The sequence below is a fragment of the Taurulus bubalis genome, assembly GCF_910589615.1.
Source record: "Taurulus bubalis genome assembly, chromosome: 15".
Classification (NCBI taxonomy): Eukaryota; Metazoa; Chordata; class Actinopteri; order Perciformes; family Cottidae; genus Taurulus; species Taurulus bubalis.
In genome coordinates, this window is record NC_136603.1 from 20814280 (window position 1) to 20840519 (window position 26240).

At 42.5% G+C, this 26240-nt stretch overlaps 1 protein-coding gene across 1 annotated transcript; it reads left to right on the top strand.

The window, feature by feature from the left end:
- Nucleotides 1–340: 340 nt before the first annotated feature.
- On the top strand, nucleotides 341–26026 carry cerkl (CERK like autophagy regulator; the record flags this gene model as incomplete). The annotated part of the gene is made up of 14 exons (XM_079231060.1): nucleotides 341–498; nucleotides 755–864; nucleotides 6739–6969; nucleotides 16334–16465; nucleotides 17288–17351; nucleotides 19421–19551; nucleotides 19712–19786; nucleotides 22354–22531; nucleotides 22915–22962; nucleotides 23159–23184; nucleotides 23287–23395; nucleotides 23523–23619; nucleotides 25592–25788; nucleotides 25948–26026. 14 exons carry the CDS (start codon nucleotides 341–343, stop codon nucleotides 26024–26026), a joined length of 1635 nt encoding a protein of 544 aa, XP_079087186.1.
- Nucleotides 26027–26240: the final 214 nt, after the last annotated feature.

Here is a 26240-nt window from a genome sequence, read left to right on the forward strand (position 1 = left end):
AGTGTAGTAAAAGTAAACATGCCTTCAAGTAGCACACAGTGAAAATGCTTAAGTTAAGTAGACCTATTAAATGTACTTGCTGAGCCCACAGTTGCAAACAGTGTGCGCACTCCCGCTTGGATGAACGCGGGAGCGCGCGCGCCTCTGAGACACCGGTGGATCTCCCGCGTGCCCGAGACAGTCCCGCAAATCCGCTCCCGGTCTCCATAGCGACGACACCCCGGAAATACAACACATCCCGTCAGTGGCGACAAGCTGGCTGTATTCTTACCTTCTGTTTATCAAAGAGGAACAAAAGAGAGTTTGTTTGTTTGTTAGTTCGTCGGTTGAGCCGGTGAACATGTCGGAGCCCGAGGAGGAGCTCCAGGGAGAGCAGAGAGACAGCACGAAGAAAAAGAAGAAGAAGAAGAAAGAGAAACGGAGCGCGAAGAAGAAGAAGAAGAAGAAGGAGGAGGAGGAGGAAGAGGTGGTGGAGGAAGAAGAGGAAGAGGAGAACTGGTGAGTGGTAGTTCTGAGGGTTCCTTCAGATTCAGAGAGGCTCTCTGATTGGTTCTCATCAGAAAACCTTCATTTCAGTGGAAAGTATGAAGACTCACACAGCTCTTTCAAAGTAAAAGCCCCACAGTCAAAAATGTACCAAAGTAAATCTAAAACAATGGATCCTGTTGATAAATATGTTTAAACAACAAAGTATCTCGACCTTCTGACTGTTTGAAATAAACTGCACGTGTGTGTGTGTGTGTGTTTCCCTCAGTGAGTGTGTGGTGTTGCGGGGGATCTTCAAACTGGGGAAGAAGAGTCACGACGTCCTGCTCACCCGAACCAGACTGACGTGGATCCCCATCACCCCAGAGACCCCCACAGGTCAGTTACCACGGTGACAGAGCTGTCACGGGGATCACAGCAGTCCTGTTGATGTCAGACAGACAGGCTGACTGTGTGTGTGTGTGTGTGTGTGTGTGTGTGTGTGTGTGTGTGTGTGTGTGTGTGTGTGTGTGTGTGCGTGTGTGTGTGTGTGTGTCGAGGCAGCTGGTGCCGTAATGGAGAAGTTCTGTCACGTTGAGACCACCTAAAACATGACATCTGGACACACACACACACACACACACACACACACGCACACACACAGTATTACTTGGGTTATAAGGGTTGTTGGCGTTACATCCTTCAGTTTTGGTGACTTTCTGGCTGTTTTTAAACTCAGCTGGATGATGTCAAATCACTCAAACAGCTGCGTCTGAACATTGCTGTAACTTTCATGCTCTGTGTTGCCCACAAACAGACCAAAATACTCTCACAATATACCTTCTTGTTTATTATTAATCTATTCAATATTTATTATCCAAATCCATCCTTTAAAGATGACGTCTAGGGCTTTGTCAGAAATCACCCCATATTTGCTGTATAGTGCACAAAGTTTACCCTCCACCATTTTTACTTGAGTTTGCCATAGCATGCACACAACTGTTAACAATCCAATATTTCAATGTGTTACCATTTATAGGTCGTTTGAGCTTACACCGTGGCAGTGCAAAATTCCACAAATTTGAGTCTGAACTTTGCATTTTTTTGCTCACTATAGAGCTAACTATTGTAAAGTAGTCAAAGTAAACAGTCACAGTGCTGATTGGTTCACACAGCCTAGCATACTTTAAACATGTTTGCACCTCTACATCGGTGACCTGGCACCACCACAGACTAAAATACAGTATTTGGTGTAAAGTCAATAGATAATAATAAAAAAAGTAACAATTCATACAATTCACAATGCATTCAACTATTCAATTAATTCCTTTTGTTAATTATGTTATTTGGAATTATCAGTTGTACATTAATGAACCCATGTCATGGAAAACCGTGCCGTGAGAGTTGGTGTAACTCACCAAATCGAACTCCACTGTTATGGAACAAGACATTGCGTCGGGAAACGTTTTGAATGGACTGCAGTTCTGACACCGTAATATAACACAAACACGTTACAACCACCGTTATTGAAACAGTGACGTGACCAGCTGATCCCAGAGCTGTGTGGTAGAGCTGATACCCACTATGCAAATATCACATTAGCTAAATAACTGCCGCAAGGTGATCACAAGGAGCAGATATATATTAATCCGCTCAGAGTATGTCAACTTCCAGCGCAAACAGGAAGTTAAAAGACAAAAGAAATGGAGCACTTTCTACCGATGTAAGGAGCAGTGAATGAGTTCAGGTGCAGGTCTCTTAGAATGGGCCGCCACAATCCCCCACACGCTCACCTCAGCCACAGCTCTGATCGCAGCAGAAGCTGGCAGGAAGAGATCCTCCCTTCTCCTGTGATTACAGGAAGTGGCAGAAGCTCGATATCAAGCCAGCTACGTTTGCAGCTCGCCAAAACTAAGCACAACAAGAGCGCACCCTTTGAAAAGACACAGTTCTGGTGTGTGCAACATGAGGAGCTAAGGCGGAGCATAGGAGAAACACGTCCCAAGGCGGGGATAAGGAGAGAATTTAAATGTCACGATATTTGAGACCGAATACCTCGATAACGAACAATCTGACGATATTGTCGGGCAGACGGTGCTTTCACATAATGTGATGTATATTTTTTCATAATTAATGTCAAATAAAGGCAAAAAAAACAGCATTCTGCTATGTTCAGAAAACAACATCACTTCACTGCAAAGCAGCCTTTAGAACCAGGAAAAGACAACACTCATGTCATATATTCATGTAACATGATATCTAGCCTCACTTCAGGATATCAATATAATATCCATAAATGTCCAGCTCGAACACATTCTCTGGTGTAATCACCAGTTGTGGTGATATTTCGGTTATGTGTTGGTATCACTGTGGTATATTATGGTATTTTGGGGGGGATTATTTTGGCAATATATTGTGTGATTGTTTTCAGCTGAAATCCATTTAGACAGAACTCGTTAGTGGAGAAGGATGAAGGTGTAAATACAGTGTGTGTGTGTGTGTGTGTGTGTGTGTGTGTGTGTGTGTGTGTGTGTGTGTGTGTGTGTGTGTGTGTGTGTGTGTGTGTGTGTGGTTGAAGCCAATCTGTTTTGCTGTATTTCATCCAAGCTAATGTCATTATGCCATGTGTGAGTGTGTGTGTGTGTGTGTGTGTGTGTGTGTGTGTGTGTGTGTGTGTGTGTGTGTGTGTGTGTGTGTGTGTGTGTGTGTGTTGGCAGTAGTATAGAGCAGTTGGTTCGGCCCGTGGGGGGTTATTAGAGTCTCTCAGTGTGAGGAGATTAACACACACACTCTCACACACGCACACAGTCAGCCTGTCAGCATGCTGTGTGTGTGTTGATTAGATATTTCTATATAAAATGGATCAGCTGTTGTTGTTTATTTGTACACATGAATTCATCCCCTTTCACACAGCAGCCTGTCTGTCTGTCTGTCTGTCTGTCTGACCTGAGCAGACAGACTGTTTTTGTATTATCATGAAACCATGAAATATCCAGAACCGTGGGCACGTTGGGGCGCTTCAAGACTTTGATTGGCGTGTAGCTGTCCTGGTTGAAACATCAGTGCAAAAGAAATGCAACTGTGTCCGAAAATATTTTGTTCTTTGATGAAAAAAGTTCAGGGGAGACGTTCACTACGACCGCCGAAGGATATGGTATTTATAGTCTGCCCTGCTAAACGAGAGAAACAAAGTTTAAATCATTTAAACTGGCAGAACAAACCTTTGATCGGTCCGGTATCCAGGAAAAGTCCTGTATTTCTATGTTGATGATAGTGAACACTGAGGATGTTATTTAAAGGGGAACTCCACACTTGCCATGAACAATTAATATGTACTTAAATCACAAACGTGGTTCTAAAAAAATGCAATGCCAAGGAAAGAGCTGCCAGTATTTTTCAAGCCATTATCTGCAATTAGTGTTAAGCACCTCTGTGCATTGAGGGCCAATCATGTCCATCAGCAGCATTAACAAATCAGCTGCATTTTCTTAATGTAGTTTACTAAACTTAACCACTTCACACAAAAAGAACACAGACCCAGAATAAGTATTACTTTGGAATCGGGAAACTTACCTTCTCTTTCTCTGGGTTAAAAACTGAGAATTCCTACAGCAGCAAAGTATCTCTGGAGGTTTACTAAGAAGTGTAAAGGAACTGATCACTTTACAATCAATTTACAACATCAGAGCAGTTTACATGATCAATGTCACCAGTAATGGAGGAGTAATGCAGCGCTGTGTGTGCGTGTGTGTGTGTGTGTGTGTGTGTGTGTGTGTGTGTGTGTGTGTGTGTGTGTGTGTGTGTGTGTGTGTTTGAATGTCGATGTGTGGGTCAGTGAGGGCATGATGGGAAACTCATTTCCATCTGTAACCAACCAACATGCTACCTGTGGCGTGTGTGTGTGTGTGTGTGTGTGTGTGTGTGTGTGTGTGTGTGTGTGTGTGTGTGTGTGTGTGTGTGTGTGTGTGTGTGTGTGTGTGTGTGTACACAAACTCAGTGGGTTCCTTCAGCTCAGATCAGTGTCATCTCTATTGGAGTGGATGGAAAATCTGTCTCTCTTTCCATATATATTTTTATGGGGGGAGTTCTACCATTCCCCATGCGAGGGTCCAAGGACATAGGATGTCATAAATGTACAAATTGTAAAGCCCTTTGAGGCAAATTTGGGATTTTGTGCTATACAAATCAATTTAATAAAAATAAAAAACACTTGATAACAGGCCAGAAACTTGTCTGTGGTCTGTACTTAGCCAGAGATCTTTTTGTGATCCACTCTGCAACGCTACGGTGCAATCAGAGCAGAGCAGTGACCCTGACATATGGACGAAGGCCTCTGCCGAGGTTGGGGGGGTTTGGTGTTCGATAACAGCGGGAGAGTACTTCACAGAGAGGGGGGAGTTCATATCGTCTACAACTTGTTCCTGATGGAGCCGTCCCCGCTTGAGTGTGTGTTTACGCTGTGCGTTTCATACTGTTGCAGGTGCCGGATTGTGTGTTTGGTTCCATCATTATTGTCTCAGTTCCCCGTATGTCGGCAGAGGAGCTGCTGAACATCCCGTTCCGTTCTGAGTGGAGGAGCTGAAGGGTTTTCACCGTCTTAAGAGCGACCTGTTTATGCTCGACTTCGTTGGGTTGTTAATCATTGACACAACAAAGTGCTTCATGACGTCATTTTGGCCCATAATAGCAGCAAAATCATTTTGAATAAACGTTTGAATAACAGATTAGATAGATTAAAAAACCTACAAAAAAATATTAAAAACATGCCTCCATCGCTGTTCACTGAATGTGCATACACTTCAGTCAAATGTATTTAAAAATAAAAAAAAGTGGCAGCTCTATAGCAGGGCTGTAAAATATGAGAGGTTTTAATCTGAAAAGATAATAAATAATTCCACCCCAAAAATCTGGATGATTTTAATAATTCTGATGATTGTGGATTAATATCTCATTAAGTAGTTTGTTTTTTCACGTCCAAATGTCTGTCCACCCGCTGCTCTTTAGATCTTCATAATAAGAGCTTTTTTTAATGTCATGCATATAAACAAGTAGTGTTGCGAATAATTTATGATTATTGTCACCATCAAGTAATCCTGCGCTTATTTTCTTGAAGAATCGTTTATTGATAAAGAATTTCAGAAAATAGCAAAATGGGTCCATTATAAATTCCCAGAATCCCAACTGATGTGATTATGTCAGACTTTGTCTGACCGACAATCACAAGCTCAAATGTATTTAGTTTACAATGTTAGAAAAGAGAAAGGAAGAACAGAAAAGTTCTCACACTTCAGAAGCTGGAGGCAGTAAATATTTTAACAAGCTGAAAATAAGATTACATTCTCGTAGCAGAGTTCAGCAGTTTGCTGTGTAGCTCGCTTTAGATGTTGAAATATTAAGGACAAACGATGTTTTAACTTTCTCAAAAAGGACAAATGTAAGAAATGCTGAGTTACAGAAGCGAGTGAAACAGAAGCTTCCAGATATGTCTTAAAATAGGTGACGATTAATTTTAGAACACGAATCATCAATTAGTTGCTTCAGCCCTGCATACTATCAAACCTTCTCCTTCGAAAGGTTTGATAAAATACTGGATCGTCACGGTCTGGATGTCATAATTAGGTTATAAAAGAAAGAGTAATATATGAACACGTTTGCATTTGGAAACCCTGTCAACAGCTTTACCGATGTTTCTTTCTTTCATAAGCGCAGTTGCTTTTAATTGCAGTACCGCCATCGACCACTGAGACCAACTGACTTACTCCACTACACTGTCTCATGGATAACATCTTTGTGTGTGTGTGTGTGTGTGTGTGTGTGTGTGTGTGTGTGTGTGTGTGTGTGTGTGTGTGTGTGTGTGTGTGTGTGTGTGTGACTTTGAGTGGACTGTCTGAGCTCCTCTGACATTATCCTCGCAGGATTGGATGATTAATCGGACACGGACCAATCAGATTTCATGGACTGTACTGTACTTTCTTCTGATTAATGGATGAGTGACTAATACAGTTAATGATATTATGTCATGTAATAGTCAACTACCTGACTGACAAGGGGGGTGGACAAAATAAAGGGAACACCTCCTCTTTGCAGATCCTGTTATTCACACAATTCTAAACTGATAGAGTTTATTTTGTGTTATTACTAATAATACAGTTGTTCACATACAAGTATGCACTTCACTACAGTGAGTAGATATCTATTATATTATTGGTCTTATTAGTAAACTCACGTGTTGTGTTCAGGTGCTGCGTGTTGACCCCACCTCTCTCCCTGCAGCTGAGGTGTGTGTGCTGCAGCCGGGCGTGCTGCTGCTGCGTGACGTGTTCGCCGTGAAGGTCAAGCGCCGCCGAGCGGCGGGCCAGCTGTTGGGGGGACCCGTGCTCGGCGTGGCCCTGTTCTGCTGCCGCAGGAAGGGGAGGAGGCTGGAGGAGGAGACGCTGCACCTCCACAACGCCTCCGCAGAACACACACAAAGCTGGTACAACACTCTGAAGGAACTGCTCGCAGGTACACACACACACACACACACATTCACGGCCACACAGCATGAAGAACAAGCACAATAAAACAAAAATCTAATTGCGAGTGTTACTTATGTTAGCAGTGAACACTTTTTTAGCCCAGGATGTGGTCTGCATCCGTTTAACAGAACAGTTTGGAGCCTCCTTGGCCCAGCTCTGTCAACGTGATGGACTCATTGAGAAAAACAAATCCAGGCCGGTAGTGAGATTGTCATCTTTTCTGTGTGACATAAGAGCTGAGATACAATAGAAACATGACTCAGTACTTCTGTGAGCATTATACTGTAAGATGATTACACACACTGCTGAGTAATAAGCAGTAACTGTCTTTGTCATTGTGGACAGACAGACAGATTGAAGTATTCACATCGATACCGTCTAATGATGTGATATTAAAACAATACAGTGATTAAATGTATTTCTTCTGGGATTTCATTTAGAATCATATGGACGGATTGCAGTCAAACTTTGTGTCTTTATTGATTCACAGATGATGAATTCTAACTTCTCCGCGAGCGCCGCAGTGACGTGGACATTTATTTATGTATTTTTTTGGTCAAATATCTCGACCACTATTGGATGGATGGCAATTAAAAGTGGCACGGCCCTTCACGCACCCCCTTCAGAAGGACTGTAGACTGTCCTGTTCAAATTAAACGGAGCTGACATTGTATTGTGGAGCTTAGTTTGGACTTAAGTGCATGTGATTAACATCAGCTATGGTTAGCATCCGACTAGTTAGCCATTCTGGACCTGTTGTTGTTTATCCCCACCATTTTCCAATGGCAAGTTTTTGAAAAGAGGCACCCGTGATGGCTGCCCTGGGATATAAATCAAAGTCACCTTCACCTCTGCATACGGCCTCCATGAAAGGAAAGGCACCAGGTCCACATTAGTTGTGATGCTAGCTGCTCGGATTATAATTTCACTGTTTCCTATCGGCCTGTTCGTCACTCAGTTTAATGAGGCGGGTCACAGTTACATCAGACAGTAGAGCCAATCTGCTAATCCACCGGAACAAAGAGACTCAGATTACATTACACACACACACACACACACACACACACACACACACACACACACATTCAGCAGCAATTGAATCATGTCGTCTGCAAGAGAGATTAGCTAAACTAATGTCTGCACAAACACGTACGCGTGTTCACTTTAGCTCACGACAAAAACCTTCACTAATGTCCAAGGCCAAACGTATGCGGTCACTAAAACGTTGCATCTGTGCGTGATGAGCTGACCGTGTCATTCCCCAAAAAACGTGGGCATTAATCTGCTTTCATGTCAGCCTTTACGCTACTGGTTTCAGACTTTCCACCAGCAGGGGTTTGCTCCCGGTAAGAGCGTTACTGAGGTCCTGCGCTGATACGGTCGGTGTTCTAGTTCGTCCCCAAAGGTGTCCGTTGAATCAAACTGGAAAAAACTACAGACCTGAGATTGATATAAGACTTTGCATCTCATCAAAATAAAAGGTACTGCACAAAATGTTATTTAAAGAAAAACGGCAAAGATTATTTTCTCTGACCAGCTGGAGGAGCTTCAACTAATACAAAAGCATCTTTGTTTGCTCACTAAAGGTACACTTATAGATTGACTGCCCATGTACATTTAGTAACTATCACACAATGACATCTTCTTGTGCCTTTACGTAATGCAAAAGGCATCACTACACTCATAGTAACAAACCCACAGAGAATTATCACCAAGCCGTGCAGCTCTCCTGAGCATTAAGCATTGTTCTGTTTTTTGTTTTGTTAGTTTTGTTTCACTCTCAAGCGATCATTTCTAGCCACATGAGGCACTTGTGTCCTGTCACAATGAAAAATTGTTCTGTGATAACCCCACGCTACACTGCCTGCTCAGCACCACATGTCAGACAGACAAAGCGAAGAAAGTGGAGCGTTTACAAGCTGAAGAGCTAGATGTAGTTTTTAATAATAAAGTGAATATTGGACTATAATTCATCAGGTGGATACAAACATGACTTCAATTGAATGCTCATGTGGCTGCTGGAAGAAATACGTATGGAAATAGGTATAAATAGGCCACTTCTTGCTGTTTGCCACCAACAACTTTAAAAGGTGTTAATGTGTTTTTGCAGATTGTGCCTCTCTGCTGAATGTAAGCTAACCTAAGCTTTAAAAATAAAAAAACTCATTGTTTTCTGCCATTGAATGTTCTCATATATTGCATGAATTCAGGCAACTTGTGCGTCAACCACCTCCTGACTGTCTGATCAGGTTCTGGACGTTGCTGCCACTAAAGTTCCCAGGCGCCAGACACCGAACACACAATAGAAATGTTAGAGTGCAGTGTGTATGGATTTAACTCACACAAAACACGCTTTACATTTCGTTGTTTTTCTTCTCTGTCCACTGCAACAGAGACGTTACAAGCTATCCATAAATTGGCGAGGTCAAATGGTCGCGCAACCGTCGCGCCGTCACCATGGCATCGGTGCGACACGTTATCGCTGGTCACCTGTCTGTCTGTCCCGTCCGCCTGTCCGTCAAACCAGATTACCCAGGAGGCCCCGCAGCCGAGTCACAACTTCTTTTAAGCGTGTCGTCTTTGGCCTCACGCTCGCACGCTCACTCACTCACACACACATGAATGGCTCACAGGTCGCGTGTCAGCTCGCGTGGTCACACCGCACATCAAACTGTGACGCCTTTTGTGACTTTACACACCTCGGTGGAGGAGCCTCTGTGTGTGTGTGTGTGTGTGTGTGTGTGAGGAAGGTAAACAGTCGACCACTCTGCTGTGGTGCGGACATTAAGCCTATTTTCCAGCCAGGGGTCAGTGTGAAAAGCGCATTGTTGTGCGAATCGTGGCGTCGCGGAGCGGGCAGTCCCTCCACTGACACCGACACCTCCACCGCTTCTTAACCCTCTGGTCCGAGAACATTCAGCAGCACAATGGCGAGCGGGAGAGCGGACACTTTTCTGTTTCCAGAGCGCCATTGGCTGTGTGAAGCAGCTGCAGACCGCCGCGCGAAGAGTGAATGGCAGTCAGGGTGACAAAAGGCCGGCAGTGGTGCTGTATAGAGTCTGCCTCCATACATGCAGTCAGGCGGCGGGATGGATTGACTGCAGTTGTTTAACAGCACAACAGACTGACAGGCCGGTGGCGGCGGCGGAGCTCACGGGACGGCCAGACGGAGCTCGCCAAGGCCGCCAGCGGCCGCCGCGACTCCTCCCAGATCAATTGTCTTGTCAATCCAACGTCAGTTCCTGCGCTCGCTTACAGAGCTGTTAGTTTGAGTTCAGCTTGACAAAGCGGGATCTGGTGGCACTGTCAGGTGCCTTAAGGTCAAAGTGACGCCATCAAAACACTGTGTGGCCAGTAAGCATTTCATCAAAACCATATCTTTTTGTTTTCCTCTCGTTTCTCCCTTATATATATATATATATATATATATATATATATATATATATATATATATAAATATATATATATACACATATAAATCTTTCAATATTTTTAACTCAAGGCTAAAATATCTCAGACTCAAAGACTTCTAATCGCTTTTGTTTTTGTTTTTAGTGTAATTGCTGTTAAGACTGAGAAGAGCAGCATAAAATATGAACCGTTCATTAAATGCATCTGACACATTAAATTCACAGCTGCAGCACACTGTCCACAAGCTACTTACTCCAAATAGTGAAGGTTCTGATTCACAACTATGATTTGAGGGTTGATATGATGATTTTAGTCAGGCAGCCAGCCACCATAGATTTTCTTTATTCCATGCATTCTTCTTTCTTGTCAAAACCTGATACACACATTACCCACAGTGCAACTTGATGAGCAACAGTGGGCTAAAAATGAGAAGCCTGTTATGTTGATAAAACAACTCCATAATGAACCAGATCCAAAATGTAAATCGGCGATCTGAGGTAGATGCTAGTGGCCATTAAACATCAACACCCAACAGGCGAGCAATTTTTGGTTTAATATCGTGATATTATTATTGTGTTTTGTTCCTTGATTCATCTATTGATCTATAAAATAGCAGAAAATAGAAAAGGAATGCTAATCACAATTTCCTGAAAAGCCCAAGGTGTCGTCTTTAAATGTCTAGCTTTGTCTGAGCAACAGTCCGAAACCCAAAGTTACTCAGTTTACATTCATACAAAGCTGAGAAAAGCAACACATCGTCAACAATGGAGAAGCTGGAATTGTTTTTCTTGAACAATGACAAACGACGGTTTGATTATTGAAACAGCTGCCGATCGACTGATCGACTCAGTTCTAATTTGGACTTTTCCCTTGTAAAAATCACTTCATTCAATAAAACACAGAATCACAGTAATTGCTTTTACTGAGGGTTTTTATTACCGAAGATACAGCGAGCACATAACAGTTTGCTATGATGGCTCTCTTCTTCTAGTTTGTCTCTTTAACATGAAGAGATGGCTCGGTCTGTGGACGACTCTATAAACTGCTTTATGGCCTCGTGTGTGTCTGTGTTACACATTAACTGGGGCCTCCGTGAAGTCAGCAAGTGTCTCCATAGTGACGCGATGGGAGAAACCTGTCTCTCTTTTCATCCCCTTCATATTCAGGTAGAAGGCTTTATTTTCTGTTTGTCAGGACAAACTTTATGGCACAGCAGCACACACACTACAGTAACCAACCTCGCCCACCCAATCAATATTCAGAGGGTATCAGATGTCCGACCCTTTGATACCTCCTTTCATTTGCACACTGTTTTTGATGCAACCAGGCAACTCAAAGGTTTCTACGGACTTGTGACCCGTCCACATGAGAACGGGAGGTTTACAGTTAGAGCTGTGAATAGATTTTCACTTTTAAGCCTTGGGAGGGAAATGATGGTCGCAGTCAGTCTACCACTTCGGTCCAGACAGAAATCAGACTTGACATTTTGTCCAAACCATCATGGTACCCAGAGGATGAATCCAACCAACTTCAGGGATCCCTTGTCTTTTCCTCTAAAGCCGGTAGCAGGTTAAAGTTTAAAATATGTGGTGAAATGTGTTTTAAATGGATTGCCATGAAGATTTTGAATTCCTGAATTGTAATAATAACGTTGGTGATCCCTGAACATCTCATCACGCACCATCAGGTCCTACCATCAAACATATCAAACATACTTTGGATTACAGCCAAATACCTGCAAAACTACTGGCATTAAGGTGTGTTTCATCCACCTCTCCCATGTATGCGCCTTTTTAATTTTCAAAACTAATCTGACCAGCCAGGTGGTTTGTTACTCAGAACCATCTGAGAGGTTCTGTGTACCAAACCCTTTGGAAAAAGGGCAGCGACTTTCAAAAAAATACTTGGCAGGCGATTGGATGAACCGTCTGTCAATCAGACTCTTACAGAAGCCAGTCGGGAAAAGAGCGAAAAGTTGGCTGAGGAGGAAAAGTTGTCGATAAAAGGCGAAACATAAGAAAGTGAAAAGAAAACTAGGCGAATTCAACCATGACGTCCATGAAGCAGACAACGTCATATTTTCTATATTTCCCCCCACTATTTGTGGCTTGACTGGAGTTATTTTGTTGTGCCCACTTCTTCTGCAATGTTATCCTGGCATCTGGTTGGAGGATTAGCGCCACCCACCGTTTTAACACGATGAACCAATTCCAAATATATTGCATTTAACAGCAGTGGATGGAAAAATACACACGTTAGCATTTTCTCATGCAGATTTCTGAATATTCAGTTATATTTTGCCTTCCATTTGGATGGAAACCTGGCTACCGCTGTATTTTGTGTTTAGCTTTAATTACCCAACGCTAGCAAGCTAACATGCTCAACTGAAATGGTAAACATGATACTTGCCAAACACCAGCACAGAGAAATCAGTGATTTCCCCTTTGGAGAAGCTGGAACCAGAAAGAAAGTAAAAAGAAAATGACTTTCATGAATTGCTGAGGATTAATGTTCTGCTGTTGGACTAATAGATCAATTGACAATTTTTTCTGCGACAGCCACGGATACCAGATTATTTTCTTCTTTAATCAGAGCCTTTGACTTTTTTGATCGCTGTCGCGATCATAAGAATTTCTACTAACAACAAAAACTGTTGCTTAAATGCATTTGTCCCCGTAGCTTTAAGTCCAGTGTCTATAAAACGTCTTCTGAGTAAACGGTGTCTACGTTTAATTGATTACTTCTGTCCGCTGACCTTCGGTGTCGTCTGCACCAAGATATTATCTGCTTTTTGTCAACAACATGCAGCAGCTTCAGTCCTCTGTCAGAAACTCAACACTTCTCCTTGACAACACTGGGATTGTTTACCATGGGAACGTTTCAGCAGCGCCATAGCAACCTGCCGCTGGCCGAGGCTGAGAGATGATCTGATGGATACTTGATCTCTTCACATGTACCTGCCTTTCTCCTTAGAAACATATCAACAAATTGAATGATCTCATCTCCTATGAGACTATGCATGTGTGTGTGTGTGTGTGTGTGTGTGTGTGTGTGTGTGTGTGTGTGTGTGTGTGTGTGTGAGAGAGAGATAATCAATCATGCACCAATCACTTAGAGAAAGAGAGAGAGAGAGAGAGTGAGAGAGGGAGGAAGAGAGGCCCAGTTTAGGCGTCAGGATCCTTTTTTTCTTTCATGACATGACAGTGATTCTGACATAATTTTTATATTTTTGTCATTAACACCATGGTTATTAATCTGTTTATAGAAACAGGTAAACATTGTACTTCCTGTAAAAAGGAAGTATCATGATGCCATGGTGTCTGTTACTTATCTGTGGCCTACATCGTTTACACTATGGCAAATTGGCACCATTAAAGGATGCCGAATTATCCATTAGCTGTTCATGTTTGTGCAAATTACTCACGGATGTTCAGACAAGTATCGCTGGATTACTTTGATACTGAAGAAAATCCTAAATTTCTTCGGCAACTTCTGGAAATATGCCAAGCATCTTTTTTTCCATGATATTCTGAGGCGATAATGATATACTCAGGAAGTGTAAGTAACAGAGTATAAACATGTGTGTATCACGGCTGCGTGTTTCCATTTGACTGAGTTGTGACGCAGAGGAGTACGAATTTTGACCCTAATTGCATCAAGTGTTTTAAAGTACCTTAATAGCCTCCATGAGCTGTGTGCTGGGCTGCTCCTCTAATGTCAATATTTAGGTGAGGGGTGGCCACGTCACATCATTTTGATTAATTTTAGATGTTGTGGAGTTACGAGAGAGAAAGATGGAGGGTTGGTGGTCCCCTGAGATGGAAAGGAGACTGCTGCTCTCAGTCTCCTTTCCATCTCTGCTCCTCTAGTTGACGTTCATTCATCACATCCACTCAAACCACAGGGTCACAGGCAACTACTGCAAATACAAACAGCAACACTACATCAGTCCACGGCCCTGTTTGCTATAATCTTAATGGTTCTTCAGATGTGAAGGCAATGCAAACAGTAATGTACAAAAGGGACTTTTAGTATCGGAGTCAATAGACTGTGTGGAACTGTTTGGCCCTGATGGGCTAATTGGGTCCTGGTGCCACCCTGGCTCCTCATGCTACCTTGGGACCCCGTCCTAGTCGGGTAGACAGAGTCCCAAGTGTCATTGCCACCGTGGCTCCTTGCATCCTTGAGACGCTTGTGAAACAGGGTAGGACTGGAAGTTCTATAAATGCTGTCGTGGAATCATGTTGTTAATGTTGGGGTTGGGTCTACATATTTTTTCGGGGGGAGGGGTACCAAAGGGGAGGAACTTCTGGTAATGGTGGGGGTCCGGTAGAGAGAAGAGAGAAAGAGAGAGAGAGAGAGAGGTTAGGGGGATTGGGTAACTCCTCACGGGAACTCCTGAGAAACCTGGTCAGAGCCGTGGGGTATGAGTGATGGCAGGAGGTGTGCACTGTGTGCGTGTGTGTGGGGTCATTAACAGGGCGAGGTCACAGCCTCTCGGGAACAGATTATAGTAATGATCTGGATAATGGAACCGGTGTGTGTGTGTATGTGTATGTGTGTGTGTGTGTATTGATCTGTGCTGGTCTATGGGGATTTATAATGCGGCCTCTAAATCTGCCTAATGATAAACTGTACAGGGGGGTAAGGACTGGAGTGTGTGCTTGTGACTGTAGTTTGGAGAAGACACCATGTGACCGCACACACGCACGCTCACACCGTCTACCGGTGTTGGGGATGGAAACGGTACGCTGGATATTCATCAAACAGGCCTCTGCAGCGTTAGAGCAGTGGACAGGTGTCTAATCTCCTAGAGCACAATCTACAACTCATCATCCAGACATTTGCGAGTTTTTTGGGGGGGGGGATTTACGTGACAAAAGGGACAAAGCAACAGTCCAAAACCTCAAGATAATATAGATAAAGAATGAAAAGCAACAAATATTTGCATTTGAGAAGCTAGAAATTCTGGCAAATTGAGAAGGACATCTTTCACTCCTTTTTAAATTTCCCAGACACATCCTTGGAGTCTTGCCGTGCTAATGGCGCTAAGGGTCTGTATTTAGACACTTAGCTTTGAGCTAAATGCTAACGTCAGCATGCTAGCACTGATCATACTAGCATACGAATGTTTAGCAGGTATAAGACATTCACCATCTTATTTCAGCAAGTATCGCTCTTTTATTATATAAATTACGAACTTTGCATCTACCGATTTGGCTATTTATGTAATTTATAAGCATAAGAATAGAAGAGGCTACGATATCTATGGTGTCATGTTTCCTGCATTGACCTTGTTATATACCGTCTATATGGCATTGGCATGTGCGGTGAAAAATATTGCCACTTACCTAAAGTGTTGCTTTAAACATTTCAGAGGCAACCAGCGTTCAAGCTTGATTCAGTAAAAATGAGTGATGGACGAAATAAAATGTATTATTATAATGATGTGTTCATATATAATCTTGTACAATTTAGTTTTGGTAAGAAACTTTAATAAATACAGTTTTTTTAGGAGATGTTTTCAAAGCAGCATAAATAGATATGGGAGAGGAAGTTATGACCTGTTTAACTTATAGCTCTAACACTGGCTCTAAGCAGTTTACAATACATTATTTAAAGATTTTTTTATCAATATAAATACATTTGAATTATTAGATGATGACTAATGATGATGATGTTGATAAACTTTATAATTTTCAAAAAGGTAATAAATCGCAAATATTTTACTAAGCACTAAGCATATCGCAAAATGTCTAAAATAGCAATGATATTGTACTTAAATTACTGTGATAACGTCGTAGTGTGAGGCCTCTGATGACGGACCACTGGCGGGGCTAAAAACAGACCATTTTCACTGAACATTATGTTTTGTGTGTGTGTGTGTGTGTGTGTGTGTGTGTGTGTGTGTGTGTGTGTGTGTGTGCGCGTGTGTGCAGAGTCCAGCATTCGTCCCAGGTATCTAAAGGTTTTCATCAACCCCAGCAGCCACAAGAAGGAGGCCGTCCACATCTACAGAGAACATGTGGCTCCGCTCTTCAAGATGGCCGACGTCCGCACTGACATCACTGGTCAGTCCACCCACATGTTTATTTATCTGCTGATCATCTTCATGAGGAAAAATAGTGATCAGTATTATTATTATATGTAATAGTGATGTCACACCTTATGTGTATTGTGATAAAATAATGTGTACTTAATGTGCAGCAGATGGTTTTAATATTTTTAAAGTCCCTCCTTCTTTATTGATATTAGAGAAGACAATGTTAAATCGGTGTCTGTGTGTGTGTGTGTGTGTGTGTGTGTGTGTGTGTGGGTGGGTGTGCGTGTGTGTGTGTGTGTGTGGAGGAGGTCCAAAGGTCAGAGTTAATGGCAGTCTCTGGTCGCTAGGTAACCTGATACAGGGGGTGGAGCCTAGCCCATCTGTTGTGACAGGGAGACAACCTGCTCCTCTCCTCTCCTTGTCTCCTCTTCCCTTCCCTCCTCTCCTTTTTTATTTCCTTTCCTTATCCCGTTCTTTTATTGTTTTATCGCTGCTTCTTTTCTCCTCTTGTTTCCTTTCCTTTCCTCTTCTCCTCTTCCTCTATTTATCTATTCTTTTCTCCTTATTTCCTCCTCCTCATATCTTCTCCTCTCCTCTTTTCATCCTGGTTTCCTCCCCTCTCCTTTCCTCTCCTCGTCCTCATATCTTTTCCAGTCCTCCTCTTAGCAGATGGTGTGATATCCGTTGTCCCACTTTTTTTTGGCAGCCATCGAACAAATGCATGTGTGTACTTGTGACCACACACATATATGAACATTCTATCTCTGTCCATCTCAATGTCTCCCCATCTGTTTCCCCCTCTCTCTCTCTCTCTCTCTCTCTCTCTCTCTCTCTCTCTCTCTCTCTCCAGTGACAGAAAGGAAAGGTCATGCTCTCTCAGTGATGAAGGAATGTAAGCTGGATGAATATGATGGGTTAGTTGTCCCGTCTGTCTCTCTCCTGTGATCTAAAATTGATTACTCGGCTGTAAATATGTCACAGTTTTTATTAATTAATTAATGTGTGGTGGTAGTGTATGCATAAAAGGGTATTTATTCTGATATTCTGATGTTATTTCTCCACGAAGCTAGCCAAAGCTAGCAGGCTAAAAGTCAGGATCCTCACCAGCTGAATATCTAGAAGACATAAAATAAATACTGTTCTTGTATTTCACTGTAGAGCTATAGTTACTCATAACATATCTCATTCTTACAAAACCCTGTTTGGTTTATATGAACAAACAAGACAGAGATGTATGCGCTATTGTTTGTAATGTCAAACTATATAATACACTTCAATATGCAAGAGAAAAGACTTTTAGGAGGACTGACCTGTGTTTAGTAAATGTAACACTATATCTCAAATAGTGACTTTGTCTGGGGTTGCTGCATTTGTAATTTAAATTAGGTTTTAATTGTAAGATTAAAGTCCAGCGTTTACGTTGAAGAGTAAGGTAACATTTCACCATCAAACTGTGACATCATCCTTCCAGCAGTCTGAACTGAACCAGATAATTAAACAGCAGTTTACGGTCAGAGGCGGACCAAAACCCACTGACCCAGACTGATTACGTACACAAACACATACTGACACACAAACACATACTGACGCACACGGAGACAGGTGAGCTCAAACTGCAACTGCTAACTGAGCTAACCTCACCGATTAAATAAAAATGGAAATAATATTGTATTTATACAAGTACAAAAACACTGATCAAACTCTCATCTTCACTATCTACGATGGTCCCTCTATGTGTGTGTGTGTGTGTGTGTGTGTGTGTGTGTGTGTGTGTGTGTGTGCGTGTGCGTGCGTGCGTGTGTGCATGTGTGTGTGTGTGTGTGTGTGTGTGTGTGTGTGTAAGCAGCTTTTGTGATCAACCCTCATAAAGCTTAATGTGCTTAGAGCGGATTAGCTCAGCGTTGCTAAGATAGCTGCTGCTGCTGTGTGTGTGTGTGTGTGTGTGTGTGTGTGTGTGTGTGTGTGTGTGTGTGTGTGTGTGTGTGTGTGTGTGTGTGTGTGTGTGTGTGTGTGGCTGCTCTGGTGAGGATTTGGTTGAAACCTACATTTGCCAATTAGGCTGGCTGTCACCGTGGTGACCGGAGCTTCAGGTAATCCCACACACAGGAGGAGGGGGCGGAGTCTGTTTACTTCACATTTACTGGAAACACGAACTCTGAAGATGAGCCTTCTCGCTTTTTAATGAGTTCCTGAAAACATGTGATTAACATGTGATTATTATTATTGTATCTTACCTCTACACCTAATACTACTAATTATTATGATAATAATAATTAGTATTACAGTAATACAAAAACTCCCTCACCTGTCCAAAATCCAAAGGAAACATTTGACTGGACCACCTACCTGTTCATTTTTTGTGAGTGTTTAAAACTATTTATTAAGTATTTTATGTAATAATGTACAGTAAACTTCCACAATTCCCAGAAATATCAGAGGACATGACATCAAGGGTAGCTACAGCCCCAACAGTTAGCGATGCCTTTCAAATGCAATAACAATACTTTATTGATAACTTACTTTAAGAAATATGAACATGTTTTTCTAAACTATATATATACATAATATATATATTAAATATATATATATTCAAAAGAAGCCGAGTATTTTAAATTGTCTTTTTGTCTAAATAAAAAACAGCCTGATTTTTATTTAGATTGGGATGTTCCTTGTAACTACAGACACATTTTGGTCGGGACCAAAAAAGTATTGAGGCTTGATACCCAGCCATATTGAGTGCTGTCAGAAGGGAAATATTCAGCCATGCTCCTATGAATAAGCCATAGACCCTACTGGATGACCATGAGCTTGAGGATACCTGTTAAAAATAACAAATATAAAGCTCTTTTGTGAGTGTTGCCTACCAATGGATTATCTTCAACTTCACCATAAAAGTCCAGAGCATCGTTCTAATTCGACCGAATGGATGAGTGAGAACCAGATAATTACTTTGACTCTACCTGGCTGTCCACCTGTCTGTCAGGGTGGTGTGTGTTGGTGGGGACGGGTCGGTGGCGGAGCTGTGTCACGCTCTGGTCCTCAGAGCTCAGCTGGATGCTGATTCTCCAGAGAAACCAGTGAAACCAGTGCTGCCACTTGGAATCATTCCTGCTGGTGAGAGAGCGGACACATCCTTCTAGATCCAAACACTGTAGACCAACATTGTGCAGAAACACATCTATCCACATTAGAAAACTGCCAGACGGGGTGTTTATCAACTGTCTGTCTGTCTGTCTGTCTGTCTGTCTGTCTGTCTGTCTGTCTGTCTCCACAGGTTCTACAGATGTGGTTTCCTGTTCTGTTCATGGAGTCAGAGATCCAGTCACTGCAGCCCTGCACATCATCCTGGGTAGGTTCTACCTGTTCTACGTCTGTAGGTACAACATCCTATAGGTCTTTGATCACACGGTGAGTTCTGTGTGTTCCAGATCTATCGTCTAATAATCCTTGATGGGTTTTGTGTTCTCTGAACAGTCAAATTGTTCTGGCTGGTTCTACCTATGTACCTATTCCAGATCTATCGCCCTGTGTAGTTTCTACCTGATTCGACCGGTTCTAGGTCTTAAATCACCTCCCCATCATGGTTACAGTTTACTTTACTTTAAGCAACTCCCAGGGAGCCAATCAGGAGCTTGTGTTCTTGGTTAGCTTTGCCGTGATTGGCTGACGGTCACTCAGATTGTTTGAGAACAAACAGACGCACAGGCTGTGTGACTAGACTCTGGAGGCGGCACACAGACAGATGTCTAACAGCAGGATCAGTTTAACTCTAAATCACAGGTCCCCTCTGCTCACTGTAGCCCCGCCCCCTTCACCTCTCAGGTAAACCTGACGACTAATCAGCTGGCAGCAGGACAGGCTGCTGTGTTTGATGATAGGTTGTGGTGAGATGGTCGCTCGTTAGGTTTTGTGAGTGTGTGTGTGACAGATGGGAGTATTCAGTGGCACAATTGAGAGTAATTCCTGAACAATAGAAAACAGTTAAAGTTCCCAGGCAGGAAGCTGTTCCCACAAACACCAGGGGACTACAGGTGAGTTCAGATGGGTTCACGGCACAACCGAGGGGAACATACCTGAACTGTGCCTCTCCTGTATGAAGCTACAGCCAGCAGCCAGTTAGTGTAGCTTAGCATAAAGACTGGAAACGAGGGGAAACAGCTAGCCTGGCTCTATCCAAATGTAATGAAATCCACCTACCAGCATCTCTAAAGCACAGTAATTAACATGTTATAAAATGTCACGTTTCTAAAATGACGATTGTAGCCCCTACAAAACAGAACAGGCTAATGTATTCAATTAAGATCAGTCAACAAACAGAAAAGTATGATTTTTTAAATTTCTTTTGCAAATCAAACTCTCCAGTATTTTTAATATGTTTTACTTGCTGGCCAAAATAAACATTGGTTCCACTTCTAAGTAGCGCTGCAGGTTTGATCTCACTGACACACTGACTGTGAGACTGGCTATCACACAAACACACACACATACACACACAGACACACAACATGCAGACAACATGCCATATGGAGAGGAAATCAAACGCTATCCAGAGAGACAGACGGGCAGGCAGTCAGACAGACAGGTGGGCAGAGAGCAGTTCAGTAGGTTACAGCAGGTATGCGGCCAGATGGCATGGTGTGTGTGTGTGTGTGAGTGTGTGTGTGAGAGAGAGAGAGAGAGAGAGAGAGCGAGAGAGAGAGAGGGTGTGTGTGTGTAAAGCATGTTACTGAATGGTCTTAATGGGGAAATCAGGTCAATGAAGTAAATATATTTGTATCACCGTCACTTCTACAGTTTGTGCTGCGTTCACAGGAAGAAATCATAGTAGTCAATTTGCTGAATTTAGTTTTCAGACAAAACTTGGCCATCATCGGCATTGGTTTCATGTTGTTTCTGTTCTCGTAGCATTGAACGCTTTCGGGTTGCTGTTCTCCGGCTCCAGTAGAGGGGAAGAGAGCGTAGAGAGTGAACGAAGAGAGGGACTGCCTTAGTGAGAACAAAGCCATGACTCGGAAGAATAAAATCATATTTCCTGATTGTCTGAAGGTGGTTACGTTCTAAAGCACAAACATCCACATCTCCTCACACACCTGCGGGAAGGTACCACGTAAAAACACAAGGCGATGTAACAACCCCTCTCAGATGCTAACGAATGCCATATATTTATATATATATATATATATATATATATATATATATATATATATATATATATATATATATATATATATATATATATATATATACAGTATATATAAAAAAAAAAAATATAGAATTTCAAGATTTCCTGCTTGGGAAAAAAACATTAAAGGGGACAAAACATGCTCATTTTCAAACATAATTTTTCTCTTCCTGTCTATCTAAATATACCTGTATTCACCCTCCGCTCCAATTTAACGCCTGTCTCTTTAAGTGCCCCTCCCGAAAAAGCCCCGCCTGCTCTGATTGCCTTGTAATAAAAATATGGCGCGCCTTTGCAATCCCAGATATATTAACAAGAACTTAAAGTTTTTATGGTATGTCCCCTTTCACTGAGTGAGACACATTTGTCCAAAATCTGCTGTACATGTCTTCTGAATTGTGCTGCCCCACTATACAGATATACAGCCAGTCAAACTGGAGCAATAGCAACCGGTCACTCCACTGCAATGTGATTCCCCTAAGCTTGATAGATATTACACACACACACACACACGCACGTCTGACCTCTTTCTGTCGCCCATATTCATCCTGCTTCTCATGAATATTTATGAGCTTCTCACCATACGACCACTTGGCCTTCTTACAGGCTGAGTGTGTGTGTGTGTGTGTGTGTGTGTGTGTGTGTGTGTGTGTGTGTGTGTGTGTGAACGGTCCTTCATTTTCCGGATAAGTATTCATAATTAATAATAATCTCCCCCCTCTGTCCGTCTGCAGGTCACCTGCAGCAGGTGGACATGTGCAGCTTCTCGTCTCTCGGCCAGTTGGTGCGTTTCGGTTTCTCCGCCATGTTCGGCTTTGGTGGGCGGAGTTTAGCGCGGGCCGAGAAGAAGAGGTGGATGCCGTCGTCGCGGCGCCGAGAGTACGCTCTCGTGAAGACGCTGGCGAGGCTGAGGTCACTCACACACGTGCACACAAATGAACACACACACACACACAAAGTTAAAATTGTGATTTTGGATAGTTTGAATTCAGATTTGAATAAATATGTCACTACAGTTTAAAATGATAAAAAGTCAGCCAGGCTAGCAGCGTAGTGGATGGGTTGCCATGACTTTGATACAGTATTTGATGCAGATGGCCTAGACATTTTTGCAAGACATTCATGTCCTCTTTGCCAACCGGCAAATGTACGCATGCTAACAGGCTAAACTAAGATGGTGGACATGGTCAACATGTTGGCGCCGTCATTGTGGCTAGCTTTCATCGCCTCTGTGTCTCAGTACAGAGCACTCATTCTGGTTCACCATTTCTTGTTTTCTCTTCTGTCTCCCTCAGACCAGAGGACTGTCAGCTGTCCTTTCTCCCGGCGAAGAAGTCAAACAGGTGAGAAACACAAGCGCAACATTAGCACTGTGTAAAACAACTGGAGCTACAGACACATTTACACAAACAGTCGTTGTTTGACTTTAATGCAATAGAGAAATATTGTGTATTTGTTTATACATGTCAAAATGATTCTCTTCAGAATAAACACAGCTGTCCTTTCATGTTCGAAACTAAATTAGATCTCTTTTCTCAGGAACCAGGACCAGGACCCAGAGTCAGGTGAGACCAATCAGGGCAGGAGATAAAAAGCTGGTTCAGATTTACGTCTCCGTCGATCCACTTTGATTAACTGATTTTTCTTTCTGTGATTGGTCGATACAGAAGGGGAGGAGTCTTGGACGACTAATCAGGGCCTGTATCTAAGCATCAGCATCATGTCCATCCCCTGTCTGAGTCCACACGCACCTCAAGGACTGGCTCCCAACACCAGGTACATAACAAGCAGTTAATCCTTTCGGGAATGTTAAAGTTAGCTGTGTTGTGTCCTCGAACGCACCACGGGTTTATGTCATCGTGTTTCTGCTACTGAACGTTCTCTTCCACCCTGTTTGTGACAGTTTGGCAAATGGCAGCGCGGCATTGATCGCAGTAGGAAACACTTCCAGGTCTGAGTTCATCAAACATCTGAAGAGATACAGCAGCTCTAGTGGACAGGTGAGAGCAGCTGTCAATCAACATCCTCTCAGTCTGTACTTTCAAAACAAAAGGGAAACTTACAATGTTAGGGATGGGGTTCAAAATCAAGTATTGAATCTGCTCACGGGATCCAAATCCTTACGAATCTCCGATCAGATCGTGTTAGATTCACCTTTCAACATTTAAAAGTATCTAAAGGCTAAAACTAAAATGTGTTTGATCACTTTTTCTTGGCAGAGAGGGCAAAAACATGAACATGAAACGTTGATTAAATGTACCTGAAGTATTTATTTAACATCTGTAGTAACTTATGTTTGGAATTTATGTTAAACTGGGTGATTCCTTAAGCGGCTGTAATATATATATATATATATATATTTTTTTTTACAATCATTGTGTGTCATTATGTGACAGAGGCCGCTCGTAGTGATGAACTCACAGAGAATGATCACATGACTCTCCAGCCCCTCCTGTTTTGGTTGACTCTCACCGCTCTCACAGCTTTATCTTCAGGAGAAATACTCACGGTTAGCGGACCCAAAGTTGAGCTAAAAGAGAGTAAATATTTGACTGACGTGTATCTAATTCAAAGTAGAAATGAGTCAAGTTATTGGGGTTGCATTTGATGTCAACAAATAAATCAGACAACGCACAGGCAGTTCACTGATGTCCTGTTAGTTGTTGCCTTGACCGGTCTTTGAAGAAAATCCTGAGGCCGAGAGTGGTTACAGTGTTTGGTGTTGAGAGTGATTTCGCTCACCAACAATCTTGGGCTGAATAGAGTCACCGCCTGTAGAGATCACCTCATTAACCAGAAAACCTTTTCACTTTAACCAGCAACAGTCAGCTAATAAAACGAGATGCCGCTACCTGGTTTGACAAATCCAGGTATTTTACCGGATCCAAAATGGAGCCAGCTGTCTACACTCATCCCTAATGTGTGTTGTGTTGTCTCACTCCTGACATCGCCATCCTTAAGCCTCCTCAAAGATAAAAATAAACAAACTAGTTATTAGTGAGTGGATTAGCCCGGTTCGGCCTGGCCTGGCCTGGGAGATCGCACTCTGACCCACTTACTAAATATACTGACAGCGTGGCGTTCACTGTCCTCTAAACCGGCTGTTTACTCGCTGACATACATCCTGTTAGCCTCCATCCTGGTGAAGGGACGGACGGCTCACAGCCAAACACGACAAGACGGGGCATTACGCAGCATTTTACTGTTGAAGCTGGTCGAGGTGGAGATAATGTTTGACTATTTTATATCAGGCTGCAACAAATGATTATTTCCATCACGAATTAAAACCGTGAGAAATGAGACTTTCAGATGCCTGCAGTCCAAACGTCATCATTATTTAGTTTGCTACTATTTAAGTATAACAAATAAATATAAATAGCAGCAAATGACCATAATTAAGAAGCTACAACCACGAGATGCTTGGTTTTTCCAATGAAAAATAGTCACAGAATAATGAAAATTATCAAATGTATTACATTTATACATACCTGTTTATTTTACAGTGCATCTCATTTGAATAGTTCTTCAAGTTTTATCAAATTCACAGTGAAGTCAAAAGTACATTTCCCTCAGAAATGTAAGGTAGTAGAAGTATAAAATACTACGAAATGGAAATGCAAATTACATATACCTCCAATTTGTATTTAAGTACTGTAGTAGATTATTACTTATTGATATTCCACTACTGGACTTTTTTTTTTAAACAGACTATTAGCTTTATTCTAATGAAAGACAGGAGAAAGGACAGAGAAAGAGTCTGTCTTTTCTGTCTGTCTGTCTGTTGGTCTTTACTGCCCCCTGTTGGAGCTTCATGGTGTTACAGTGGAGGCCGTAAAGGACGGTGGATAGGAAGAAACCCAGTCACTCCAGATAATCGAGCTGCTTAGCGGGATCATAACAAGCTCAGCTGACCTTTGACCTATGATGACACACACACACACACACACACACTTTCTGACCGTCTGTCTGCAGTTCAGCTTCTCGTTCGTGGAAACGCAAGCCGTGTCAGCGGTGAGGATTTGCCCCCGCTCCCTGATTGGCTGGTCAGAGGAGGAGAGTGAGGAGGAGGGCGAGTCCAAAACCTCGCCCATCATCCAATCAGAGGGAGCCGCCTTCCCCTGGAACATCGATGGAGAGCTGGTGGAGATCGCTAACGAAGTGCTCGTCAGGTATGCATCAGAAATATCATTTATTATGATATTATTATGATTCATTGTGTTGCGTTCAGTGGCATGCAGAAGGGGTGTACTCTATTTTGTATCCTTATATATCTTACTAAAGTGCATTATGTGTGTGTGTGTGTGTGTGTGTTTACATGGTGCGTTCAGGGTCCACCCGCAGCTCATCACTTTGTACGGGGAGGAGGTGGACGAGGCCGAGTCGACCGTCTCCTGCAGCTGCTTCTGACTCATTACTGTGAACTTACGTAAAGGTTCGATTCGAAGAGGCTAACACACATGAAAGTAGTGACATTAAAGGTGCATTATTTTATTTTTTATTATTGATAACTGCAGCTTAATAACCAAGGAGGTAACTTGTAGGATTCCTTTAACTCCAAAAGACCTATGAAAGGGTTAACACTTCTAGACCGGATTGATGAGGATGAAGATTCATGCTTTTT